Source organism: Netta rufina (genome assembly GCF_964035555.1).
Source record: "Netta rufina genome assembly, chromosome: 27".
NCBI classification, from domain to species: Eukaryota; Metazoa; Chordata; class Aves; order Anseriformes; family Anatidae; genus Netta; species Netta rufina.
In genome coordinates this window covers 3,228,387-3,252,590 of record NC_140151.1, presented here as the reverse complement: position 1 = coordinate 3,252,590, position 24,204 = coordinate 3,228,387, and the positions used below count along the sequence as shown (strand labels likewise).

General features: G+C 45.5%; 1 protein-coding gene across 1 annotated transcript in view; it reads left to right on the top strand.

Annotated features, from left to right (window-relative positions):
* The window catches only part of DPYSL2 (dihydropyrimidinase like 2), a 41,432-nt gene extending 37,181 nt beyond the window's left edge, over positions 1 to 4,251 (top strand). The window contains exons 13-14 of the mRNA XM_084302373.1: positions 667 to 832; positions 1,416 to 4,251. Coding sequence (XP_084158499.1) covers positions 667 to 832; positions 1,416 to 1,507 — 258 coding nt within the window. The 3' untranslated portion in view covers positions 1,508 to 4,251. The remainder of the gene's footprint in view (positions 1 to 666; positions 833 to 1,415) is intronic.
* Positions 4,252 to 24,204: the final 19,953 nt, after the last annotated feature.

Here is a 24,204-nt window from a genome sequence, read left to right as displayed (position 1 = left end):
GACCGTCGGTAGCCTGCACGTCCCTTGCAACTGATCTTTCCTTAATTTTCTCCTGAGGAAATTACAAGTTATCAGTGTTACAAACACAAATAATTTAGCACTGCAGAGAACAGCTCTGTGATTTCTGTCGTGTTCTGGCCTCCTGCAGAACTGTGTCTCTGACCTATAAATCCAATTGGGCAGCATCTCAACTGGAATAATTGCATTTAACCCAATCTAAAGCTCTGAAGCTGGAGATGTGAGGCCAGCCTGATTTCTGTTTGCGCAGCCTTGGCTCTGGGTCAGCATCATTTCCCTTTTGGGGTATGAGTAATAAGTTTCATTTGAGAGTTGTCGGGAGCCTTTAATACAGCAACAGGTAGGCTGAGATCATTAAAGGCAAGAAGTGGTGGTGCAGGGGAAGAGCCGGGGCTGTCTGTGGGCTGCAAACACCCCTGAGCTGGGGCCACAACAGTCCCAAACATCTTTTATTTTAGCCACGCTGCTTAAGAGGCCGGCTACCACCCAGGGACCAGCCCAGAGGAGGTTTTGTGTGCTTTCAAATCCTCTCGCTATAGATGAATCTTGAGATGTGTTTCTTTGGCTTAGCAGCAGCAGGCCAGCTGTCTAGGTCTGTTTTGAAGGCTGTTTTCACCCTGAAGGCTTCCCTGCTTCTGTGTGTTGCAGCTGGCTGAGCTGCGGGGCGTGCCTCGAGGCCTCTACGACGGGCCCGTCTGCGAAGTATCGGTGACGCCGAAGACTGTCACACCGGCGTCTTCAGCTAAGACATCTCCTGCCAAACAGCAGGCCCCACCCGTGAGGAACCTGCACCAGTCTGGGTTCAGCTTGTCTGGTACGTACTTGTGCAGGGCTGAAGTGTAGTGCCTCCAAACCGTGTCTTGTTTATGCTCCCCTGCTCTGAATTCTGCTGGAGCTGGAAGGTGATGAGAGCTCGTGGGGTGTTCTTAGCTTGGAGGTTTTTCCTTTAGAAAGGAAGAACAGCGTAGGAGCTGTCACGGAGTCCTGCTTATTTTCAGGCCGTGTCATGAACCCTGAGTTCCCCCATTGCTCGGTCCTCAATCGGGCGTCTGAGCAGGGCAGATTGCAGCAACACCAGTGGAACTTTGCCAGCTGAGCCCAGCTGCAGCCGTGGTATGCAGCAGATTCATTTCACAGCGTGCCATTTCCCTGCAGCGAGGGTGGAGCGGTGTGGATGGGCTCAGCAGCTACTGCTGGCACAAGGAGCTGAGCAGAGCCAGGACAACTGGAATCAGCAAACCGAGTGTGGCAGGGCGAGGCTCTGAGCAAAAAGCAGGGCTGGAAATGTGTGAAGAAAACAGCAAAAGGCTCGCTGAGGGAAAACCATTGATGTGTAGAGGACGGGGTGCCTGTGTTCACTGCCCAGCGGGCCTGACGTCGCTTTCTCTCTCCCGCAGGTGCACAGATCGACGACAACATCCCACGCCGCACGACTCAGCGCATCGTGGCACCGCCCGGCGGACGTGCCAACATCACCAGCTTGGGCTAAGGACCCCTTCTGCGCCCGCCTAGCGGACCAGGGGAGGGGACGGGGGCACCTGGAGACCCTTTTCGATTCTTTTAGAGCCTGTGACAGTTACTGCGGGCAACCAGTGAGGGGGGGCTGAAGTAAGGCGCCTCTTTCAGTCCCCTCAGATTCCCTCCTCATCTTCACCAACCCCTCTCACTTCCCCATCAGCCCCTACACATTTAAAGAAACAAACCCTGTTTTGACACCTCTGACATGCAAAAGTAAATGTAAAGAGGTTGTTTGAGATATGTGGCCTCAGTCCCATTCAGCATCTTTCTTTTAATGAAGGAAGGATAAAGTGAATTTCCCGGGAGCTGCCTTTAAGACACAGAAAAAAAAGGAATAAATAAATGTAAAAAAATAGCTTTTTTTTTTTTTTTTTTCCAATGTCAAGCAGAAGAGTAGTTCAAGGGTTTTAAACTGGATATTCTTTAGGGTTCTGTATTCCAGCAGAATAGCTAGGCGAGCACGGAGGGGCACGAGTCTCAGCAAGTAACCTTTCCCCACCACCGCCTTCAGGTCCCTGAGTAGCTGTCTGCTGCCAAGAGAGAGAAACAGGACCCAGCACTAGGAACACGCATCGCACCCTGCCATCGGGTGAGCTAGAATTGTTGGGGACTTTTCGTTCTGTTTAGTTTTATTATTTTTTTCCTTTTTATTTTCCTTCTGGATTTTGCTGCAAGTTAGGTCCTTGAGGATTTTTTTGTTTTTAACATCTGTGTATGTTTTTAATATGTTTGTATCATTGTGTTTACGAAGCCTTATCTCCAAACTGGGCATCTCCCAGTTCTCCCCAGTCCTTCCCAAGTCTCATTCGAGTTACAGCCCCCGCCAATGTCACTGCCACCCTGGTACTTCAGGTGTCCCCAGGTTCCGTTCCAGCTAATGCTTGCCACTTAGCTGCAATAGGAGGTCGCGAAGCAGGTTCATAAGCTATGATCTTCACTTCAGTATACTGGGCCTTGAGCTGGTGCAAACAACAGGGCTAGATGCCGGCTGAGGAGCTGGGACAGTCTCTTTGAGGAGCTTTGAGCAGTTCTTAGCCTTCTGGTCCTGGAGGTGGCCATCAATGAGCAGGGGGCCACAGGCAAAGAGCAAGACTTTGCCTGGGAGATTTCTGGAGCAGCCACGTCCCCTTTCCTGGCCATCTAGGAGTGGTTATTTAAAACTGTACAAGAGCTTATCTTTAGCTCTCGTCGAACGGCCGGGCGGGTGAGCGCATGCCTGAGCATCCGTGGCAATTCCAATTAGAGTCCAGATGCCCAGCTGTTGTAACTGGGAGCCTCGGAGCAGCTCAGTGGGTCAACAGCAGCTGAGAATCTCTCATCCACGGTGCAAATTTCACAGCCCCTCATTCCTTCAGGAATCTGCATTTGTGTAAATATTCACACGAAGGCCTGGGCGTTCCTCGGACGCCTGCTGCCTCAGGTTTTTGAAACCACAGGGTGAGAGCGGTCCTGGAATGAATTCAGGTGCTGCAGCTTCTGCAGCAGTCAGCGGGATCTGGGCACTTAAATATTTTCCAGGTCTGAAGGTCTTTTAGTATTGGAGGCTCACGTTTTCAGGACATGGAGAATAAATCTGCACCATTAGAGTCCCACCTACACTTAGCTGCAGGGCTCGATGGCCCCGAGGCCTCGGGCTGTCTCTTAGCACAGAGAGCTTTTCCACCCACAGTTACCACAGCATTACCTCCACTGTCTGTACGCCCTGGCACTTGGCTGCATCTTCTGCTTTTTCTTCTGTTTGTACTTCACCACGTACATTGACCTTGTTTTGCCGTATTTGTGAGTATTTTCTTAAATGGTGTTTACAGGTTCTTTTAAGGAAAAACGATGTATATGAAGGCTTTTAAGAAGCAACTACCAAATTTGTGGTTATGAAGTATCAATGCTGGGATTTTCAAAGGATCTGGAAGCTCTGTAGGTACCCAAATGCTCCCAGCTTCAGCACCTGATCCCTTTAGGCCCCTTTGAACATAAAAGTTAGGAAAAACATTGCCATCCTCATCCATGCATTTAGGTTTAACTCCTGGCTGTTTAGTTTTGCATAAAAGAGTTTGCACTTTGTTTGTGAAGTAATCCGTGAACGTAATATATATTGCAGCTATTTTCATTTTATTTTCACCTGTATGTTAAAATCAATTTGAACGAGTTGGGGAGAAAAAAAAAAGAAATGCAGATCCGTTTCAATTCTACGAAACACTTGCGGCTCTTCAGTATTCACTTAAGTCTTCCTTTTTTTTCCTTCACTGACTCATGATGACTTTTTAGTTTTAATTTGTTCTTCAAAAGGAAAAAAAAAAATCACAAAAAAAGATTTTTGCAGGCTATGTAAGCATGTTTTTTCCTGTGAGAGCTCGTCCGCTTTGTGTCTGTTTAATGAATGTCATATGTAAATGCTTAAAGAAAAAAGACGATGACTTAATTAATTAACCGCAGTGACTTGAAGCTCTAAAAATAAAAAAAAAAAGAAGTAGGATTTAATACTAGCTGGATTTAACCCTTGGATTTGTGATTGTGAACCATGAGTGGAGGAGCTGTAAGTGCTAAAGCTGATCATGTGTGTAGACAAAAAGAAGTACTGATATTTGCCCATTGTCTCAATGGCAAAAAAAAAAACACCCCAACCCCAAGTCTTGTGTTTTATTCCTTAAGAACTCTGTGTTATATTACCATGGGAACTCCTAATAAAGACAAAATGTTGTTGTTTCACTAGGTGCATCTGTGTCTCGAGGCGATACGTGTTGTGTGTAACCGCATACCTTGGCTGGTGCCTTCAACAGATAAAAGCAGCCTGGGCTCTCAGATCACTGCTAACGTAGGCTGATGATAGTCCTGTGTAGGAGTGAGCTATACAGTAGCAAAGCTGAAGGTAAGGCTCCACGGTTCCTTGGAAGGTGATGATAGTGAAGAGGAATTGATGGTCCGTGGTGTAGTTTCCTTTTGAGGAGAGAGAGACCAAGCCTCTTCTCAGGGAAGCTTTTTCCTTAAGGCAGCGTTTGGCAAAGCAGACACATTTGCCTGAAAGCTCCCAGCTCTACCTTGTGTGGTTAAGCAGAGATCACTGATGAAAGGCACGCAAAAGAAGCTACAACTATTGGCACAGTCCTCAGCCCTCCAATGTGTTTCTACTCGAACCCTCGTAACGGCGATGGAGGTGGGGAGGGAAAGTAGGGCCTCAGATGGAAGCCGCACACAGCTAACTGAATGGGGAGTGTGAGAGCTGGCTGGAAAAACGCCAGTGACACTTCCAGTGGTAGTGGTTGGGTTTTACAGTGTCGGAGAGCTGCTGGGATGGAGAGCTCCCTCGTGGGAAGGTCTCAGAACCAGCCAACGTCACGACCAGCTGCTCACGCCATCGGTTGCTGCATCCATGCATCCACAAGGACAACCCCCTCGGTGGTCTTCCCCCAAATCTGAGCATGGCTGGAGCCTACAACCAAGTGTTTAAATGCTCTGTAAATGCAATTAGTTTTCTCCACACAGCTTTAAACCTGGTAGTTCAGTCCAGTGCAAAGTTTTAAGAGGGTTTCCATTTGATCTGCTCAGAAGGGGATGGCAGCTTTTCAATTTTCCTCTGGGAAGAGGAACTGTGGGTTAAGTCCTCACTAGAAAATTGCATCGAGTGCAGCGATGGCCTCTGCAGCACCGTGGTTCAGCTGAGGCAGGCTGAGCTCAAGGTTTATGCATTTGAGTTATGGATGTTGATGAACGTAGGATTTTTACCAAGTTTTGCCAAATTTGAAGGACACCCATCAGCCGGCCAACAAGTGGAACAAACTTTTGGTTGGTATTTAATGAGAAACACTCAGCAGCGGTCATCCACTAATAAAATACTTGGATTAGCGTGGGGATCCTGACTCTGTTACCAATGACAAACAATTATTGAACTCCTTAGATGTTAGCAGTAACACAATTAAATGGGATAGAGCAGGGCTGGTGAGTAGCTGTGTGCAAGGTGTATTAGCTTGTCCCAGTGATAATATCACAACAGTAGGCACATTCAAGGCTAAAGCACTGATGTTTAGTTAACACACATCTGTGGAGCTTCCATTTGTTTTTATTCTATCATTATTTCTTCCTCCAGACTCGAGTGGAAGAAAGAAACTTCTTCCCCAGGAAATCAGTTCCAGGGACCCAGTGAGCCTATGATTGAGCAGGACTTAGTGCAAGAGCAGCAGCATCAGAACAGGAAAAAAATCGACTGAAATGTAGAGGTTTTGAGGTCAGGAAGAAGCAATCAACAGCCAGATCTTAACATGTTCTGAGGAGCAGAGCAGTCAGACATCACAGAGAGAGATTCAGGTCAGTGGGGCCGTGCTGCTTTGCTGCTGCAGAAGAGCAGAGGAAGAGCTGTATTTCATCAACTCGTTAATCCAGGTAATTCCTTATGCTGGCAGCACTGAGATCCAGCTCATTAGGTATGCACTAATTTGGTTCCTTGCAGGCCTCCCATTGACTGGTCTGCAGCCATGCACGTAGGACCAAATATAGGGCTAATCTGAGCTTAAAGTTGGTACAGAATTAGTGGCTAACAGCAGAAGAAAGGAAGTGGAAGATGAATTTAACTTAGTGACCTGGAAAAGTAGCTGCCAGCTAGCGAGGAGAGATGGGTTATCAGAGCTGAGGACACTGGGCCTTGATTTATTGCTTAGTGGAAGGGTGGCTGGGAGCAGGAATCATCACCAGCCCTTGCACCTAAGCTGTCCTGCTTCAGCGTGTACCAGGACCTGCCACAGGATTTTCCAAACCAAAGCTGCTGTGACCTAGGGCTCTTTTATATCCACACACATATATAGAAGCACATCCGTGTGCTGCTCTCTGACTGAACCAGTTTTGCAGCAGACAAGGTTAATTTGCGCTATTTTGTATTTCCTGCAGGCTAAAAGCAGTGTTTCTGCAAGTTAATACCTTCCACCACAATAATTGGAGGTGTCTGAGTGCATAAGCCCCGGGGCTCTTTGGCACTGGAGCTCCTGACAGCAGTCTCAGTCTCATGTCCCTAACTAAGGTACTATTTATGACTCTAGGTAGCTTTTCCAGGACAAAAATAATTAACACTAAGTTTAATTCACTTAAATTTCCCACGATTTTTATGACTTTTTAAACATTTTAAAAATTAAAGTAAACCTGCTTGTTCCCCACTGGTGCAGGCTGTAGGGTGGGAACTGGTTTTCTCTATTTTTTAACACGAAAAGTGACAGTTTAGCTCGCTACCATTAGGTGGCAGCAGGACACGTAAAAATGAAAATGTCAAACTCCCCAGAGGCACATGGATCATTTTAAGAATGATGGAGGATGTAATAAATGTAGAGCATGCACAAGGCTTGTGATTACTGTGACACAGAGATGACATATTCATATATCCTCCTATCCTCTCTATTATATTATCAGATAGCATTTCCATGTTAAAGGGATATGAATGTATTCTCAGGACATCCTCCTGTAATAAAATACAGAGTGAGCCATAAACATTAGCTATTAATTTAGTTACAAAACAAACAAACAAAAACAACAGCCTTTTTTTTTTTTTTAAACAGACACTGTCTTTTCTTTACAAAACTGTGGTATCCAAAACCAGAGATAAGGTAGATTTGACGAGATGGCAAGATTTTCCTTCCCGTGGAATGGTTCTGTTTCTTCCTGGCCATTTCCTGCCCTTCTTCTATGGCTAACAGAGTTTGTTTATTTTTTTATTTTTTGGTTTTGGCTTCATGCAGTTGTTCCCTGCAAAAAAAAACACTCCTGGTGTGGAAGGAGTAAGAGGGAAAGTATGAGCAATTGTTTGGTTTATCATGTTAGTTGTCCCACTCATTTCTCATTGAGAAAAAAAGCCCTACTGATTCCTCTTTCTGACCTGAAAAATATGCAGAATTTTGCTCTGTGTTGTTTTTACCAGTAGCAGAAAAAACACTCCATTTCCCCAAGAAAACAGAACAAAAACACCAGCCAGAGAAAAACAAACTCTTTCTTGAAAATAAGCAAAACTAATTCTGTTCCAGGCTAAGCTGTGCCACTGCCTCTTTCCAAGAGCTAGCTGCTGGCTTATATCTGCAAGGGAATCATTTCCCTCTTTCCTATTGTTCCTCCAGTTCCTCTTTCTTCTTGTGAAAGTGCAAGCTTTGCCAGTTGACTGCTCTGCAGTCAGAGGAAAGAATCTGCTTTTCTCCCACAAAGCAGGCCAGAGAAGTCACCTTTTGCTCACTGCTGGCTTGTGACGGACTTGTAGCCTTGGCACTCTCACTGTGGATTTACCACTGGGTTCTGGAGTGTGGGGTTCTTTCCACAAGCTTTTTTTTCAGCTATTAACCAGTCAGACTTGGCAAATACCTTAGTGTGAATCTGTCAGTGCTGGCTTGCAAAGCCTCAAATGGCAGAAAATCCTTTGCTCTTTTACTCCACGGACTAACCAGAAGATGACACGAAATTCATGCTTCTGTGGGCAGCTCAGGACATTAATGGCTGTTATGCAAAACATTGCTAAGATGCAAAATAGTGCAAATGCAAGAATAAACGCAGTAGGTCAGAGAGCTCTGTTAACTAGACAGCTTTGTCAGGTGATAACTTGTTCTGCCTTCTGAATTTCAGTTCTGAAACATAACCATCCTATTTTCTGCTTTTATTTCATTTATTTCAGAGACAAGTATTGATAAACCTTCCTGAGCTCACACGCTTAGATTCCAGTTTCATTCCTGCTTGTGTGACAGCCACAGCTTTCTCCATCAGCCCCTAAAATACCCAGCAGCAAGCAGAGCACGCAGCTGCAGTGCAGTCTCGTTTATTAAAGGTTAGGTGATGTGGCAATGAGGTGTGACTACCACAACTATTCAAATAATAGAGAGAACGAGCCCACTTGCTACCTTACAAAATTACACGGTAGTTTTATGGAAAATGATTAGTTAGACTGCTAACCAATCTCTTATTTTCTATAATTATGAGTCCTATTGTAAGTCCAAAAAGAAAATCCCTATTCCAGAGGCTTTTAAAGCTACTGAGCATTTGTGCCTTTCTTCTGAAGAGGAGCAGTTCCACAAGAGGGCATCAGATACACGCTTTTAGACTGCGTTTCTCTCCCTTAATGACATCAACTGAGCAGAAAAATGCACTGCATTATTTATGTGTGTACCTGTGGCTTTCTCTTCCTATAAGACAGAGGCAGAGAGCGAGGGAGATGTTTGGAGGTGGATGTCACCGTGGTGCAGTGTTGCACGTCTGGGACAGGGAGAAGAAGTCTGCTGCCAACACAAACAGGAATTGGGGACTGGGCTGGGACTAGATGGCATCCAAACATCACAGCTCGTCAGCTACACACAGGTTGTTGACTCCAAAAGCTTGCCACTTCCCAGAGATTTTGGGCAGTATTGTTAAGAGCAGGATCCTCGTGAGGTTAGATGTGGCCTTCCTTTCTGCACCATTTCATGTTGCCTCTTGGTCAAAGAGAAACGTGAAACCTCAGAGGACTCTGAGCTGAGCATGTCAGGGCTGGGACCCAAATCATCTGTGGGTTGACCAAAGCTGAACAGGAGCCCCTGTGGTTTACTCCTCTTTTCTCTCCTCCCCTCCCTAATGCTTGTCTGTTGACAGAGACCAGGCTTTCCCAGGCTCTGGGCCAGCTCTGTAACGACCTGCCATCCCACATCTTCGCTTCAAGTTGGGTGCATTCTGTCCTTTCCTCTACTAAACTTGCAGCAGCCACACTGCTGAATGCAGGACAAGACCCTACAGAAGCTTAAGGGGCTCCACTGTGAGCGAGGACTTAGCAGTTGGGTCCAAGTCTCATGAGAGTTTTGTATTTTAAGAAACCCAGTGAAGTGACTGTCCCCACTGTGGGACACCAGGGTAGGCAAGGAAATGAGCTCTTCCTGCCTGCTAGCATGGAGACTGGGAGGAATCAGCCTGAATTTTCCATCCTACTGTGAACCTCGCTCCTATAATTAGATCCACAGATTGGGCCCACATAGCGTCCTGACTGGGAGTGGAAGGTTTCTTCTGCTCAGCTCCAGATGTGGCCCCGGCCTCAGCCAAGGCAAACGCTTGGATTAACAGCTCCTACCAGGCAAGGTCACTCCAGACACCACCCCAAGCAGCCACAGTGGTGCAACTGCTTCGCCTGCTTTGTGGGGACCCTTGAGGTCGTGCTCATGCAGATGACATTCTTTCTCCTTCCAGTATGCTAAGGAGGAATCGGTTTGTTTGCAGTAGCCTAGTTTTACTGCACCTGAATTCATTAATCCCTCCAAAAATAACGTTGAAGGCATCAGAAAGCAGGCTTGCAGCTTGCCACGGGCAGCACCAGGCACCCCCAGCGAGCGCTTTACTGCTGGCACTGACTGAGGGTTTTTTTTTTTTGCATGCATGCAAAATCAAACGCCAGAAAAGCAGAAGTGAGTAAACTTTGGCTGAAAAGGGGGAGGGAAGGGACCTCGTTTTCCCTGAGCTACCATTGATTTACTGTGATGAGAGTTTTAATCAAGCCCTTGTACCTTTAAACCATAAGTTAGTAGAGGGGAGCGGGGACAGTCTTTTGGAGGACTTCCTGACATGCTGAGCTTTCAAGCTTATTAATCAAAAACGTGGGATGGGAGGAGGGCTTTTTGGGGCGGGGGGTGAGGGGGGTGAGTTGCAGGCCCCACTAAACTGCCAAATAATGTCAGATGGCAGAGAACAATGTGAATTCCCATAGAGCTCTATAAATAACAGCTATAAACGTGCCTCATAAATTACTCAAGGGGTTATTTTCTCCCACCCGCATTCCCTCCCTCACGTTCAAATTCAATTTTATTCATCCGGTTCCTCACCCTGCGCTGCTGCGTGGGAAGCTTGGACCGAAATCTCCAAGTGGCCAGGGCAGGGCCACTGCTGGGTCACTGCAGTGAAGATTTCCACTGCCACGGGCACAACCAGTGCTGCGGAGGCTTCCACCTAACGCCAGACACAGTCCCCATGGGATGTGCGTCCCAAAGGATGCCACACACCCTACAACCTCTCGTTTTGGCTGCTGCTGAGGGTTTGTACCTGAAATGAAACCCAAACCGTCAGGGACTTGAGGCACACTGTGTCAGGACAGGGGTTGCTTTCTCCCAAACAACGTTTTGGTTTTGTGAAGATCTTGGAGGGAGGGAATATTTCTGGCTCAGGCTGCGCTTTTGAGCAGGAAAGACGGAAAACGCAAGCCACACACAAACAGAAACAATGGAGGGGAAAGGTTGGAAGCAGCATCCCAAAATAACTCGGTGGTTCAGCCAGAAACACAGCGAGCCTGTCTGTGCTAAGAAGTGTTGCTTCAAGAGGCACAAGGCAGCCGAATGGGAGGAGCGTGGTAAGGATGGTAGGTGCTGCGTGTGCCTGTGTGTGTGTGCACAAAACCTCAGAAAAGGCAATTCCTGGCCATGCGTGCCTGAGCCAAGGTGACCACAGCTGTAGCCCTACGCGGTTTGAAGAGGTTTCTGCATGCACGTAAACATCGCCACGGATAAAAGTGATTAATTGGCAGATTAAAAATCTGACCCCAAAAGGTATTGTTCTCTGTGATGAAAGATGAGCCCGAGCAAGGATTTACAGCCCCGGCGTCTCATTGCCATAGTAGGGCTGTGCTTGCAGGCGAGGTTATTATGGTGAATGTTAATGACAACTGCATCTGGGTAAAAGCCTCTCCATCACCTCTTGCTGTCGATGCCTCTTCCGTAGCTATGGAAATGGCACCTTCTGCTCAGCTGCTGCTTCTGATTAAAATTCAAGTGGAGAGGGACAGGGAGAGAAGAAAAGCCAGGGGACAAACACAGCTGATGAGCCAGGCGGCATGGAGGAGAGGAAGGGTGCAGTGTTACCTGCTCAGCTTCAGAGGAAGAAAGGGTGCTTGGGCTTCGTTGCTCTGATGGCTGCAATTTAGAATGAGAGCCACTCTATTTGCCCGGCACAAAATCTGTTTTAAGAAAGAGTCCCTGAAAGGAGTAACTTATGCTGTGAGTGCCCCTAGGAATGGAAAAGACCAAGGCAGAGCTCTTTGCCCTGGACATCAGCAGATGAGCTTCTCCCTCGCAGAGCCAGGTAGAGGCTGGGTTTTCTGCCTGCGCTGCTCCCCGTGGGTTTGGCTGCTGATTACGACACTTCAGTAGTTTGGGTCTCTTTTAGCCTGTAAACACATTTGCGAGAACAATAGCAGCTTAATGGCAGATTTCAAAGGTCTGTCATCCATCATCTTCTAACGCAGCTTGTGTGGAGCTGTCTCTGCCTTCAACAACTGGAATACGGAAAGGGGCTCCTGCAGGAAGCGCAGGAAAGGAAGCACAACTGGGCTACCATAAATTTATCTTATTATGGCTGTGACACAGCGGCAGCACGGGAGCATCCAGCCAAAACTGGGGCTCTATTGTCTGAGGCAAATGCTACTGTGTGGAGCATTAATAACAGAGATAGCCAGAGGAGGTGTGTGACTGCACGCGATGCTTTCCATGTTAAAACTGGAGAAGAGAGGCCCAGAGGGACGAAGTCATCTCGGGTTATGCAGAAATCCTGTGGCAAAACGAGTGGAAGAACTGATCTGCTGGGCCTGGGCCAGCGCTGGACTGCTGGGCCATCTCGGAGCTCATCCTCCGAAAGCTTTTAAGGCATAGCAGCTTTCTTTTATGGTTGAAATTCCCCGTAAATATTGAATGATCTGCCTGGTGCCAGCACCGGTCGGTTCCCTGGGTCTGAAAGCAGCACGTGCTACCAGATCTGGGCTGTCACTGCCATCCTCCAGCAGTGCACAGCCCCCTGGGGACAGAAGTGCTGTCCCTAGAGGACTGCCTGCCCTCCTTCTGTGTCATCTCGGGCAGAGTTTCAGCTCACAGCCACCTGGTTCAACACACGAATTGAAGGTCCGACCTTATTAATTTGCAGATAATAGGATCTGCTGTGCCCTAGCTGCTACGGGGCAACCAGGACTCTCCGTGGGCTAATTCGGGTTAGGATGGACGATGCTGCAGTGCTGAGGCTCTTTACCACTCAGTGAAGGTAGAAGGTAGAGATGAGAGAGCATCGGGGTTTTCTGGGAGACCCTGCTGAGAGTCCTGGGACCATAAAAGCATCAGTGCAGGATATTGTCCTTTAAAACTGGTTAGAAGCATAAGCTCTATTCTGACCTGCCATTTTCCAGTGCAGGGCTGACTGACCCTTAATGGCCAACCCATACCCATCAGGTGTCTCCAGGGAAAGCCCAGGTTTGGCTCTACCTCGTCCTTATGTTTGCAAGGCAAGACGTACCACTTCGCTGTTCCCCCAGGTGCTAGAATCAGTATTTCAGGAAGCACCCTTCATGCTCAAAGCAGGCTTATTTTCCTTTTTAATGTGAACGCAGTGCTGGTAACAACACTAGGAGCTGGGCATATCACAGGAAGTCTTCTGACCCTGCAGCCTCACAACTGATGTGCTCCCCCTATCACGAGCTGAGTGATTCTCCGGTCCTTGGAGTGTCTTTAAGGCATTTGCTTGCCATCAGTAGGTTACACCGACACAGATTGTGTGGCCTGTGGGTTCTACCAACTGCTTAGATGTGAAAGGTTTTGTATTGTAACAAGCCTTGGCCCAAAAGACACATGTTCTGATCAATTTAATCTGTATAAATCCTCTTATTTTATTTTAGCAGAGCTGCTCTGGAGTCATATCAACTTCTGATGCCAGTTTTGCTGTGGCTCTTACTGTTTTCACAATGTTCCTGTGTATCCACACTGGGTTTGGAGCTGGGGTTATGAGGTACAAGTCATCCTTGGCAAGAGTCAGAATGAGCTTCATAGGCTGATAATTGAGATCAGATTCTGGCTTTTAGCATTTCCCCCCTCTGGCTCTGGCGAACCAATTGTGCTGGGAACTTCAGCTAGAACAAATCAGCTCAAAATAATTCTGAACAGTTTGTTTTTTCAGTTAGTGCAGAGAGAGAGAGACATCCCCATGAATAATTATGGATCTTTTCCCTACTAAAATTGTCACTTTCCCTCCTCCAGATTTCCCTGGTCTCACACATGAGCGCCCAGAACATTACCTGCTGCAGTGGACAGTAACAACTCAGCCAGGCAACATTCTCCCTTCCAGAGGGCTGGATCCAAACGGGAGGTGAGCTGGTATCAGTGCCAGTGTAAGAGCTTTTAGCAACAGGACAGGCTGGGGCTACAAAATCAGGACGGGAGCCACGTGCCATAGCAGAGGTGCTGCTGGTAGCTCTTGCAGGAGATGCCTTTTGGGGCATCCCACACATCTGGCTTTGGACCATCTCTTTGTTGTGCATTTTTTTGCAGGCACTGATTTTAAAGTGCCTGTAGGACCACTTCAATTTCCATCTGCAGGAGTGGAAAGAATATATTTTGGCATTCACTTTATTGTACGAAGAACTTAGCTAGCATCTTTTTACCTCAATGGAAAGAGTAAGGAAAACAGCCCATATGGTGCTACCTAGAGCTTTAATACAACCTTAGTGCTGATTTGTGATTCTACTTGCTCAATCATCATTTAAAACCTTTTCTCCTACAAGACTGGGCAAGGGAGAAAGATTTCTGTCCTATGACAAGCTGCAAAAATCAGTGCAAGGATGCTTCTTTCCCTGCTGGGAATGCCTACATCTAAGGTACTTGAAATGAGTGTCACACTTGTGCCAGTTTCTGGTTTGGGGTGCAGTGAATTCCTTCACTTCATGCCTCAGTTTACCCCTTATAAAAGAGAAATATGATTCTGACCACCTTTGTAAGGAGCTTGGAGTTCCCCTGATGAAAGCATCTCACCAGAACTATTTTATTATGGTAAAGAAGCTTAGATTTGTTCTTATGCCAGAGCCCTAAGTCAGATTCTCTGGAGCAAAAACCCCTTGGGCTCAGAATTTTTCATATCCATTCTCCTCTCCTCCCTGTCCAATGTTAATTTCAACAACCAAGAGCATGTCCTCTGTGACCGAGCTGCTCTGCCTTTCCCCAGCATCAAGAAATCCCTGAGCAGAGCAGTTCCCTTAACCCTGGCAAGGGCTAGCAAACCCTCAGAGCATCCCTGACCAAATCCCGGTGCTGCAGAGGGAGGAACCCAGCTGCAACAAAGCCACTGTGGTCTTTTGGGGAACCAGCTTTGTGGTTTGTTGGCAGCCAGTCCTTATTAAATGTGTGGGTATGGATGGTGCTGAATTTTATTGGGCAGCCCCATCAGACGTGATGAACAATGGAGATCTCGTTAGCGTAGCTCTTAAAAATCCCACCCCAGCCCCACCTCATGAAGCTGAACAGACCAAAATCTGGAGAAAAATAAATAAATGACAAATTTTGCCCTTTTTTTCTTTTGTGGGGCTACTCTGGTGTTAATAGTCAGGCCTTCGTTATCTCTTACTGGAGGCTTCCCCCCTCCTAGCACAGAGGCTGACTGGTGGTTGTTTGTTTGTTTTTTCTAATCCAACTCTAAAACAGTTTTTCCTGGTACTTTATTTCTAATGTGCACAATATCCACCAGAGGGCAAGATTCCCTCATCCCGGACTCAAAGAGATCTCTCCCCATCCCACATTAAAAACAGCCTGGTCCCAACTCACTTAAATCAATGGGATTATTTCCATCCACTTCAGTGGTCTTTGGATTAGGTCCTAGTGTTCCTTTAATATAAAAAAAATCCCGGCAAGATGTTTTATATAAACTTAGAAACAAGGTTTTATAAACTGAAAATAAATAAAAAAAAAGGCATTTATACACTCTGGGTTTAGCTGTAACTTGTCAGATGGATGTTAAATGGTCCTTTTATTTATAATACGTTTATTTTTTAAATACTCATGTTATGAACAAGCTACAGCAACAGAGGGGATGTAATCCAAAACCCTACAATTTTTGTTTTAAATCGTCTTTGTGAAGCTGTGTCTGCACTGTGATGGGGTGAGCACTGCTCATTAATACTTGCATTGCAAGGTGAGTGCCTGTGAGGCAGTTTTCTGCCATAATTTAGCAGAGTCTGTTGGCATGTGCTTGCCTATAGGCACTGTACCAGCTCACTGACTGAAATGGGAATTGATGAAACCTGAGGTTTGAAATCCTTCTTAGCCTCCTGGAGGAAAATTCCCAATGCTGGTTCTCGATCCCAGCCCAGAAGCTTCGTGCAGGGCTCTCTTAGGGAGTCAGGAGGCACTGACAAAGGGGTGAGAGACGTAACAGTGACAGACATAACCCCATCCGCACCGTGCCCAGCTGGGGAGGGACCTGCCTTCCCTCTGCGTGCAACATGCAGCCCTGTGCCTGCCTCTGGGGCACGGCATCCAAGCCAGTGTGCCCTGCCAGAAAGCGAGGGCACAGAGGTTGTGGAAGCACAAAACCATCTAAAATAAAACCCTATTGATCAGCAGGTGAGTCCCGAGGAGAAGAGGGTTAAAGTTACTCTCTTCTGAACCTCTGTTTTCTCAAGTGTGAATATAAAGAGCTCCTGGGTTGAATGAACTAAATCCCTTGCTGACCCATTGCATGAGTCAGGGCAAAGCCACATTTTCTAATTCTACAGCAGAAGAAATGGACATTAGAAACCTTTAATAGGGCTTAGACAGCATCTCAGAAGCACTGTGCCAGCCTCGCTCCTAGGAAGCTCCAAGAAAGGTGAGCGGCAACCCTGCATTGCTTTCAGGGGGACCAGAGCTTTGGGCAATGCAAAATGCTAAGAAAAAACCTCCCCAATAATGTTTATAAAGCTCTTTCACGTTTGCTGATGAAAGATGCTATTGAAGTACACAGTTTTTGCTGGAAGTTTTCCCTCCCACCTACTGCACTGTTTCTAGGCAAATATCTTGCCCTTTTGAATAATACGGCGTGGAGTGGAAAGATAAACTCATGTAATTATCCCTTTCCTCAGCGTGGCTGTGCTGAAAAGACAAACTGCCTCCTTCAGCATTACTGCTTGCAGAAAAATTGGACCTGACGCATCCGTGGGAAGATTAGACTGACTGAAACATTTTTTGCTTGCACCCTGGTTCTTGAGGATGCTACGGCAAGATGCAAAAGCAGCTCATAAAAGCCCTGGGGAATACAAAGCCCTCATTTCCACGGGGGAAATTATCATCTGCAACCTGTAACGGAGGTGAGGAGAGGTTATGGGGTGGAGGAGGAATTACCAGTTCATCACAAAAGCAGGGACACTGTAATACAAAGATCTGAGCTGGAGCCACTGCTTGAACGAGGTTCTCTGGAGCACTCCAGTGCCTGGCATTGCTTGCCCTGGCCTCCTGTTCTGTGCTGAGGTTATTTCAGTCTTCGGGCCTGCCAAAACTTACACTAGCTCTAAAAGCAGTTCATTTCAGTACCAGACCAGCTCAGGAGAAAGCTCAGGAACATCTGAGAAGATAATCTTAGCACGTCTCCCAGTTTGGAAGCGCGGTTTGCTACCCAATATCAGGGGAGTGGAAACTCCTATTTTGAGAAAAACCTCTTGACATCAGGCCTGCCCTAAGAGTTTGATTTAGAAATAAGGCAAACTGCAGATGCCATAGTCATACATCCGTGCTTGCTCTGGGCCAGGAATTATTCACCCCTGGGCTTTGTGTTGCATGACGGTGTCCCCAGTGACAAGCACTCAAGGAAGGCTACGAGAGTGACTTCAGCCTGACATCCAAAGGGAAGAGAAAATAATCTGAAGCCAAAAAAGAGGAAGCCAAGAGCATACTTTGTGGCTTGAACACGAGAGGTAATGTGCCAGTGTGACACAGACCAAGGACATTTCACTGGGGAACTTTGAGCAGAGACAATGAGGATGGAAGTGTCAGCTGAGAGCATGAGATCCTACCAGGGAAGCTCCCTTCTTGTGCTGCTTTCCTTCTCCAAAGAGATTTAATTCATTAGGTAGAAGTAATGGATTGTCAGGTTATCTTCAGTCCTATTTCTGGCTGCTGCAGTTCTCTCTGTAACAAGCTGTGGTTTAAGTATATAGAGAAAAATAAAACGTGCCTCCTTCTTGTTAGAGCAGCAAGTCTGAAATAATGAAATATCTGCTGGAAAACCGGTCGGTGCCTCTGTGCACTTAGGAGGATGACAAGCATTTGCAGCTTTGTAGCTGCCAAAGAGGCTTAGATTCTGAAATATTAAGTCTTTTTTTAAGGCAATGATTGTTGGTTAATTCCCTCATTGGTTCTAAGACCAGGTCCAAGAGTTTGAGGCTGCACAATTTCTTTACACACTTTCTTTAGACACTCGTTTAGTCTTATTAAAAGGCTTTCAGAGCTGGAGAAATGGAGAATTTGTAGATTTGTAATGTTGCTTCGTAACCTGTCTTGATGGTGATTTGCTCTCCCCAATAATAATAAAACAAAGTGTCTCATTACAAATTCTTCTGCCAGACACCAACTTTTTCAAATGAAGCAGAAAGACGGAAATGGCCTCAGTTTCTTCAGAGAGATCTCTGTGGTCCCAAGGGGGATGGAAGCCCCACTGCTGTGTCATGCTGCTTGTGCTGCACTGATCAGGAGCTGCAGGGTTGGAAGCTGCTGGGTGATATTACCAATACAGAGCTGGAACAGGCAGACTCCTTTTTCTTTAGCTGTCTTAGAAAATGACTTCTGTTTTTTTTTTTTTTTTTTTTTTTTAAGTGTTATTTTTTTTTTTTCTGTGGCTTGCTTCTTTTGTATTTGAATAATTCCAGCCTTGCCATTTACTGAGAAGGTCTCTCTGCTAAATTTAGATGAGAATGTTACTCGCTTTTCTAAGATGTGTTAATATCCCTTAGGTTAAGAATAATTAGATGTTAATTTTCAGAACCTGAAAGGAAATTATACCCCTAATTCATCATTAAAAGTAAAATAGCTGCTTTAAAAGTCATACATAGCTACATTAAACAAAGGTCTAGCCATTTTTCTCCTAAACAAAAATTAACCTCAATACAAATTAAGATGATATGATTCTAGTTAGATTAACAACACCAATTAGGCTAATGCATTTCTAAAGCTCCCAGAGTTTGTGGAATTCAAGAAGGCAGAAGATGAACCACTGCAAAGCAGCAGACCTTCCCCAGCTACGTTTTGCTTTGCTGGCTCTCACATCTCCAGCATTAACCTGCTTACAGGTTAATTGAGCCCCTGCCATGGGGCTCACAGACTCCTCTTCCCCAAAATTAGGAGCAGGTTTTCCTTTGTTGGCATGAGCAAAATACCTGCAGGGATGGAGAAACCCCGGGCGTATAAAGGGAAGGTAAGAATTTAGCCCTGTTAGCTCACTGCTGTGATCAACGTGAAGAGCTAATTTTGCCATGTCCATGTTAACATTTCCATGGGCTTCTCAGGTATTTGCAGGCATCTGCTCTTGATGTTTCTGAGGCTGACCTCCCCTCTTGCCTCCCATCCCTGAGACTTGGCCGGCTCCAGCATCTCCTCAGCCCACCACGACACCTCTGCAGCAACGGAGTGAAGGGGAGTGAATCCCTCCTTTACCAAGACAGGCCCCTGGTGGTTGAACCACGAGGAAACTGTTCTCTGCAAGTCTTAACACGGTAGCAATGTTGCTCAGTTCCACCACGTATTTTATTACTGTACAACCAGCATAAGAAACCAGCATAGTTCACAGGGTGCAAATAGTTGGGGGCAATAGGATCCCATGGGTGCATTCAGGAAGAGCCTATATGTGCTAATATTGGCCTATACACACCTTGAGCAGTTGGAAGGCAGATTTTCCTCCTTATATGTTGCCATTTCTGGTGGTGGGATCAGAAATCAAGCCTGGTAGTGAAGTTCATGGCTCTGAACTGCCAGTGTTAAACCAGTATAGCAGTGTTAAACCATATAGCGGTGGGAAATAGGACAGCAAACAGACTGAGGGCAATCTTTTTCCCTGTCTTCTTGAGTTACTGTAGCATGTCTTTCTCTTCCCACCTGTGCTGTCAGATCCTCTTCTTACCTCAACTTGCCTTTCAAACTCGCAGAGCTGAGCAGACCACAAGATGGCAAGGCTGTACCGAACATGCCCGGGACAAGTGCTGCGGATGCAACAGGTGTTTATTGGCCAATTTGATGTTTGCCACCTGCTTCAATAGATGCTGAATTGTATTTTTATACATAGCTGCCAGCAAAACAAATGTCCCCAGTATCCTGCCTGATGTGAACACTGGGTTCTGGAGCATTTAGGCATGATCCCTTTGCAGCACCAGGAAGGGGTATATGATTCTTACGAGTCCTCTGGAGCCTTTTAATATGCCCAGATCCATATGTAAATATAGCTTGAGATGAGATTTATATTCAGATATGTCCCGGTGAAGCCAGCAAACACTCCAGGCATGTTACAAATGAAACAACAACCCAACCAAGCCTTGTAATTTAATTTAACTGCCTCTTTTGGGGTATGTGTCATGCATTCAGAATTAGAGAACTGAATTCCCAATCAAATGTTCTTTGGATATAACAACATAGTGAAAAGCATGGAAGTGCCTTAAAATAGCGTACTAACAACCACATGGAACCTATTCTTTTGGCAAAAGGAGGAGGCAATTTATAGGTCTGGACTCACTGCTCATAAATAAGTACATGTTCCTTTTTCTTTGCATTGGCATGTTTTTGGCTTTTCAGATTTTCTGTGCACTTTATAAATTCTCATCTAACTGTTCAGACAGGAGATGGGAATGCACAGGCATTTGACGAGGGGGAGGGCATGAATTTATCCCATTTGAACTGTCTGAAACAAGTTCTCTATTAACATTGCAATGAAATTCCTCCTGGGCTGGTTATTCCAAGTTTTCCTGCCATGCCTATTCTGCTTGAAAACCCTGAGACCAAACCAGCTACTTGGTTTACCGAGCACGTTCTGAATATTATTTTCCTTAAGAGGAGTGGCAGCAAGTGAATTTAAGCAAGCAGCAATTGCAGTTTGTTGCCTCCACGTTTTGTGATGTTTGTTAGCATCAAAATGTCACATGCCTTTCTTGAGGTAGGTAAATAGGAGCTTGATTCTGGAGCAAGGCAAAGACAGGCAGAACATCAGAAACACACAGTCTGGTGATTAAATACAGCTGCCTCACAGGCTACCACACAGCAGTGCTTGAGCTAAGTACTGATAAAAACTGATTTAAGAGAGATTTTCCTACGCAGAAAGTGATTTTGCTGTGATGGTGTTCTGAATGAGGACTACTGAAACTGGAAAAAGAGTTGTTTTTCCAAAAGTCAAGATAAATATGATTAACAGTACTGCTTGTAACCAGCAGATTTGGTTTGTCCTCCCTTTTACATATGCCCAAGGAAAGAAATACTTTTAAAAAATAAGGCTAACTGGTAATATTCTCCCTACCAGCCTCCTCCTCCACTACATCTCCGGATATAGCACCATTAGTTTGAGATTTTTATGACTCTCGGGGGAAACGCGGAACATTCCTGAAACTGAAGTAGCATTTTGGAATCCCTGAGCTGGAGTCCAGATAGCGTGGTCTCTCTCAAGGATAAATCATGGGAGCTGCCAACATATGGGATATTTGGTTTAAGAGGCATGAGGCCAATAAACTTCGATACTGTTACTTGATTCACTAATAAATAGCAAATGTTTCATCTCAAGCTAGCTCAGTGTGATTTCCAGTAGCAACGTGATGATAAAGAAGTGTCACAACTAAGGGTAGGTAGTATTAATAAAAACCTAAAATCACGAGCTAGCTTTTGCTGCCAGCTGCCTCCACCTCAGCAGCTGTAATGAGGGAAAAACTACCAGTGAGGGAGCAGACAGCAGCTCTTCAGCTTCGTGTCAACACCAAACAACGCAGTGTGATCGTGAATTTTATCAAAATGACAATTTAATTGTAAAAAAAAACAACCAACCAGTGAAACAAAAGAGCCTGGCATAGCAAAACCTTAGCTGGCCTGAAATACTGCAGTGGATTTAATTTTGTCCAAGTGGAATTTCTCCAGCTTTCAACTCTGTGGAGTTGGTCTGTTATGGTTAAAAACTCATGAGTATTTGAAATACAATTTTCGGAAGGGAGACGCTGTGCTAGCTGGGGAATGTGTTGCTGTGTTCATTCATTCCTCTTGTCATTACTGGTAGGTTAACGTGAAAACTGGACAGAAGGTGGGTTCAGCATTCAGCAGCATGGGCTGGGTTGTTATTTCCTAGCTGTCAACTACCCTTTCCACCACTAAGGTTGTCATCTATAACGTGGTGATGTCATGTCATCTATAACTAGGTGTTTCCCTGGCCAACCATGTTCTTATTGTGAGCTTAAGGCTGTGTAACTGATGAAAAGTTGGGATTTGGAGGTTTGAGATCCTACTATTGATATTCCATTCTGATATTCAGTAATGACATGGAGTCAGGTAATGGTTGCTCTGTGTTACTGTTATTAAAATGTTGTCTGTGCTAAGCGAGCCTCAAGCTTCCACAGATCCTTGAAGCAGGGTAGTATTAATGGGGATTTCAGCTCAGATTAATTAATTCTACCAAACAGCAGAGCATGTTAGTTTGGTGGAGGTGCCATGCGTCTGCACTCCACCACTGGAAGAAGCGCCACGTAAAAATCCTGTCTCCTTGCTCAGAGGTGGACTCGTCAGTCGTTAAGAGGCAGCGTGCAGCTGCACAGCCCTGCTCTCCACACCCTTGGGCAGCTCAACCAGTAGTGATCACCAGGATCAGCTGCTGAAAAGAGAATCAAGTGTGTGTTGGGGGGAAGGGGTGAAAAAAGCAGAGCCATGTGCACATGTGTGTGTGAATGTCCATAGCGAGGAAATGAGTAACAACTGGGCTGTTTAACGAAGCCCTCTAACACTCTCTTCCCTTTGCTTTGCAATAGGTACATGAAGGTCTGAAGGAACAAGTTGAGGATCTACAAAATCAGGTACGTGCACTTTCTTTTGGTAAACAAGTTCAGGGCAGGTTTTCCTATTTAAGAAGGAAGGCATCTTATGCAGAGTTTCTAAAATAAACCTTTAGATTAGCTGATAACTCTTGACTTCTTGCAAGTTATTTTGTCCTTTTTAGCCTTTAGCCAGCAGATCTATGGAGGGGAAACTAACTGGTATCCCAACATACTATTATGCAAAGGAAACTTAAATGCTATCTTGTGCTTAAATGCTATCAATAATGTCACGGGGCTTTATTGTTGTGGTGTGTTATCAGCCAAGTGGGGAATAATACATGTAGGTCTGGAGAGTCGTTCCCTTATGCTAATTTAACTATTTGCTGGGTTAAACTGTGATCAGTTTTACACCAAGTGAAGTTAGTTGTGGCTCAGACCTCAAGGTTTTGTCCAGACAGTGATGTTATACCCTGTATGAAGAAAAGGATGTGTGTATGCTGATCAGGAGCAGAACACCCTCAGTTCAGCATTATGACAAAAAGGGCTTTGTTTGATTCTCTCACTGTTCATGGATCTGTAAAAGATCACCTGCGTTTCCTGCTAATTCTTCTAAAAAACAGTATTACTTCTCAGAGGGACTGCTTCTGAGAGGTTTGGTTTGCATCAACTGGGCATTACTCTGTTCTAGGCAAGGAGACAAAGGTGGTGGACTGCTGAGCTGTCCTGCTGGGACTACTGGGACTCCGTGGTGACCGACTGCTCAGTGCGGTAAGGAATGCTGGATCTGCTTCAATATGTATTTTTAATTGGGCTGAAGGGAAACAAGATCAGCCTTTCACTTTTTTCAAATATGGGAGGCATTCATTTTTTACTTCCCCTCTGCTTTTGTGCCAAACCATCAGGAAGAAAATGCAAAACGAAAAGAAAACATACCCAGAAAGCTTCTATCCATCACGAGCTGTGCTTTCTTGAAAACAGAACAGCACTTTAATTATAACAAACCATAAAATCTAAAAGATGTGCTCTGGTGTGGAAGTGTGTTTGGGTACAATCCTCAGCTGAAATTTAATCCCGCTCCTTATTTGTTATGTCTCTTCTGTTGCGTACAAGCTAAGGTCCCGATTTCAGTTAAACTCTTAGAAATGTTTATGCAGAATTTATTACCCTTCTCTCTGATGCATTTTCTGCATTTTCTCCTTGCTTTGGGACATAGCCTGTGAGATTAACAAGGCCACTTCTAATTGTATCTGGGGATCTGTCCCTTACAGAGCTAATCATTACAGTGGTAAGCTAAGCCAGCAGTGACAGATCCCTGCTAGCCTTGTCCATATAGGTGCTCCAAATGTATTTGCTTCGCACAAAGATAATGTTGACTGCATGCCCTGGCCAAGTCTGGAGAACAGCATTATCTCAGGGAGAGAGCAGCCGTTCTCCAAAGCTGCTCAGTCAATTCTGCAGCTTTCTGATAACGATCAGCAGCTGGAAATTGCATTATGTGAGCTGGTGGATTAACAAATACCTGTTTGGCTCACTTACACTTTAATGAACAGCAGAAGAAGGTTACTTTAAAACCTGATAGCATTAGGCCAAAACAATGTGTAAGAAAAAAACCTGGATGTTTTCTTGCTCTTGCTTCTCCTGAGATTGCCAGCACGATGTGTCACTTATCATTGTAAAAGTGTTTGAACCCCAATGAAGCTGTTGACTGCTTTGACCTTTGCCTGCAGTTAGATAACAGGACAAAAGCTGCAGCACAAAGATTTTTCTCCTGCAGCAGGCGATGATTATAACTGTAGTAAAATTTCCCACTGGGTCTGCATCTTTATGAAAAAGACCCAGTTGCTCTGGAGAGCATTAGTGGAATTTCTCTGGAAGATGAAGCAGCCCCCTGGCCTCAAGGGTCCGTGGGTTATTAAAGCATTCAGACTGAATATACATTAGGT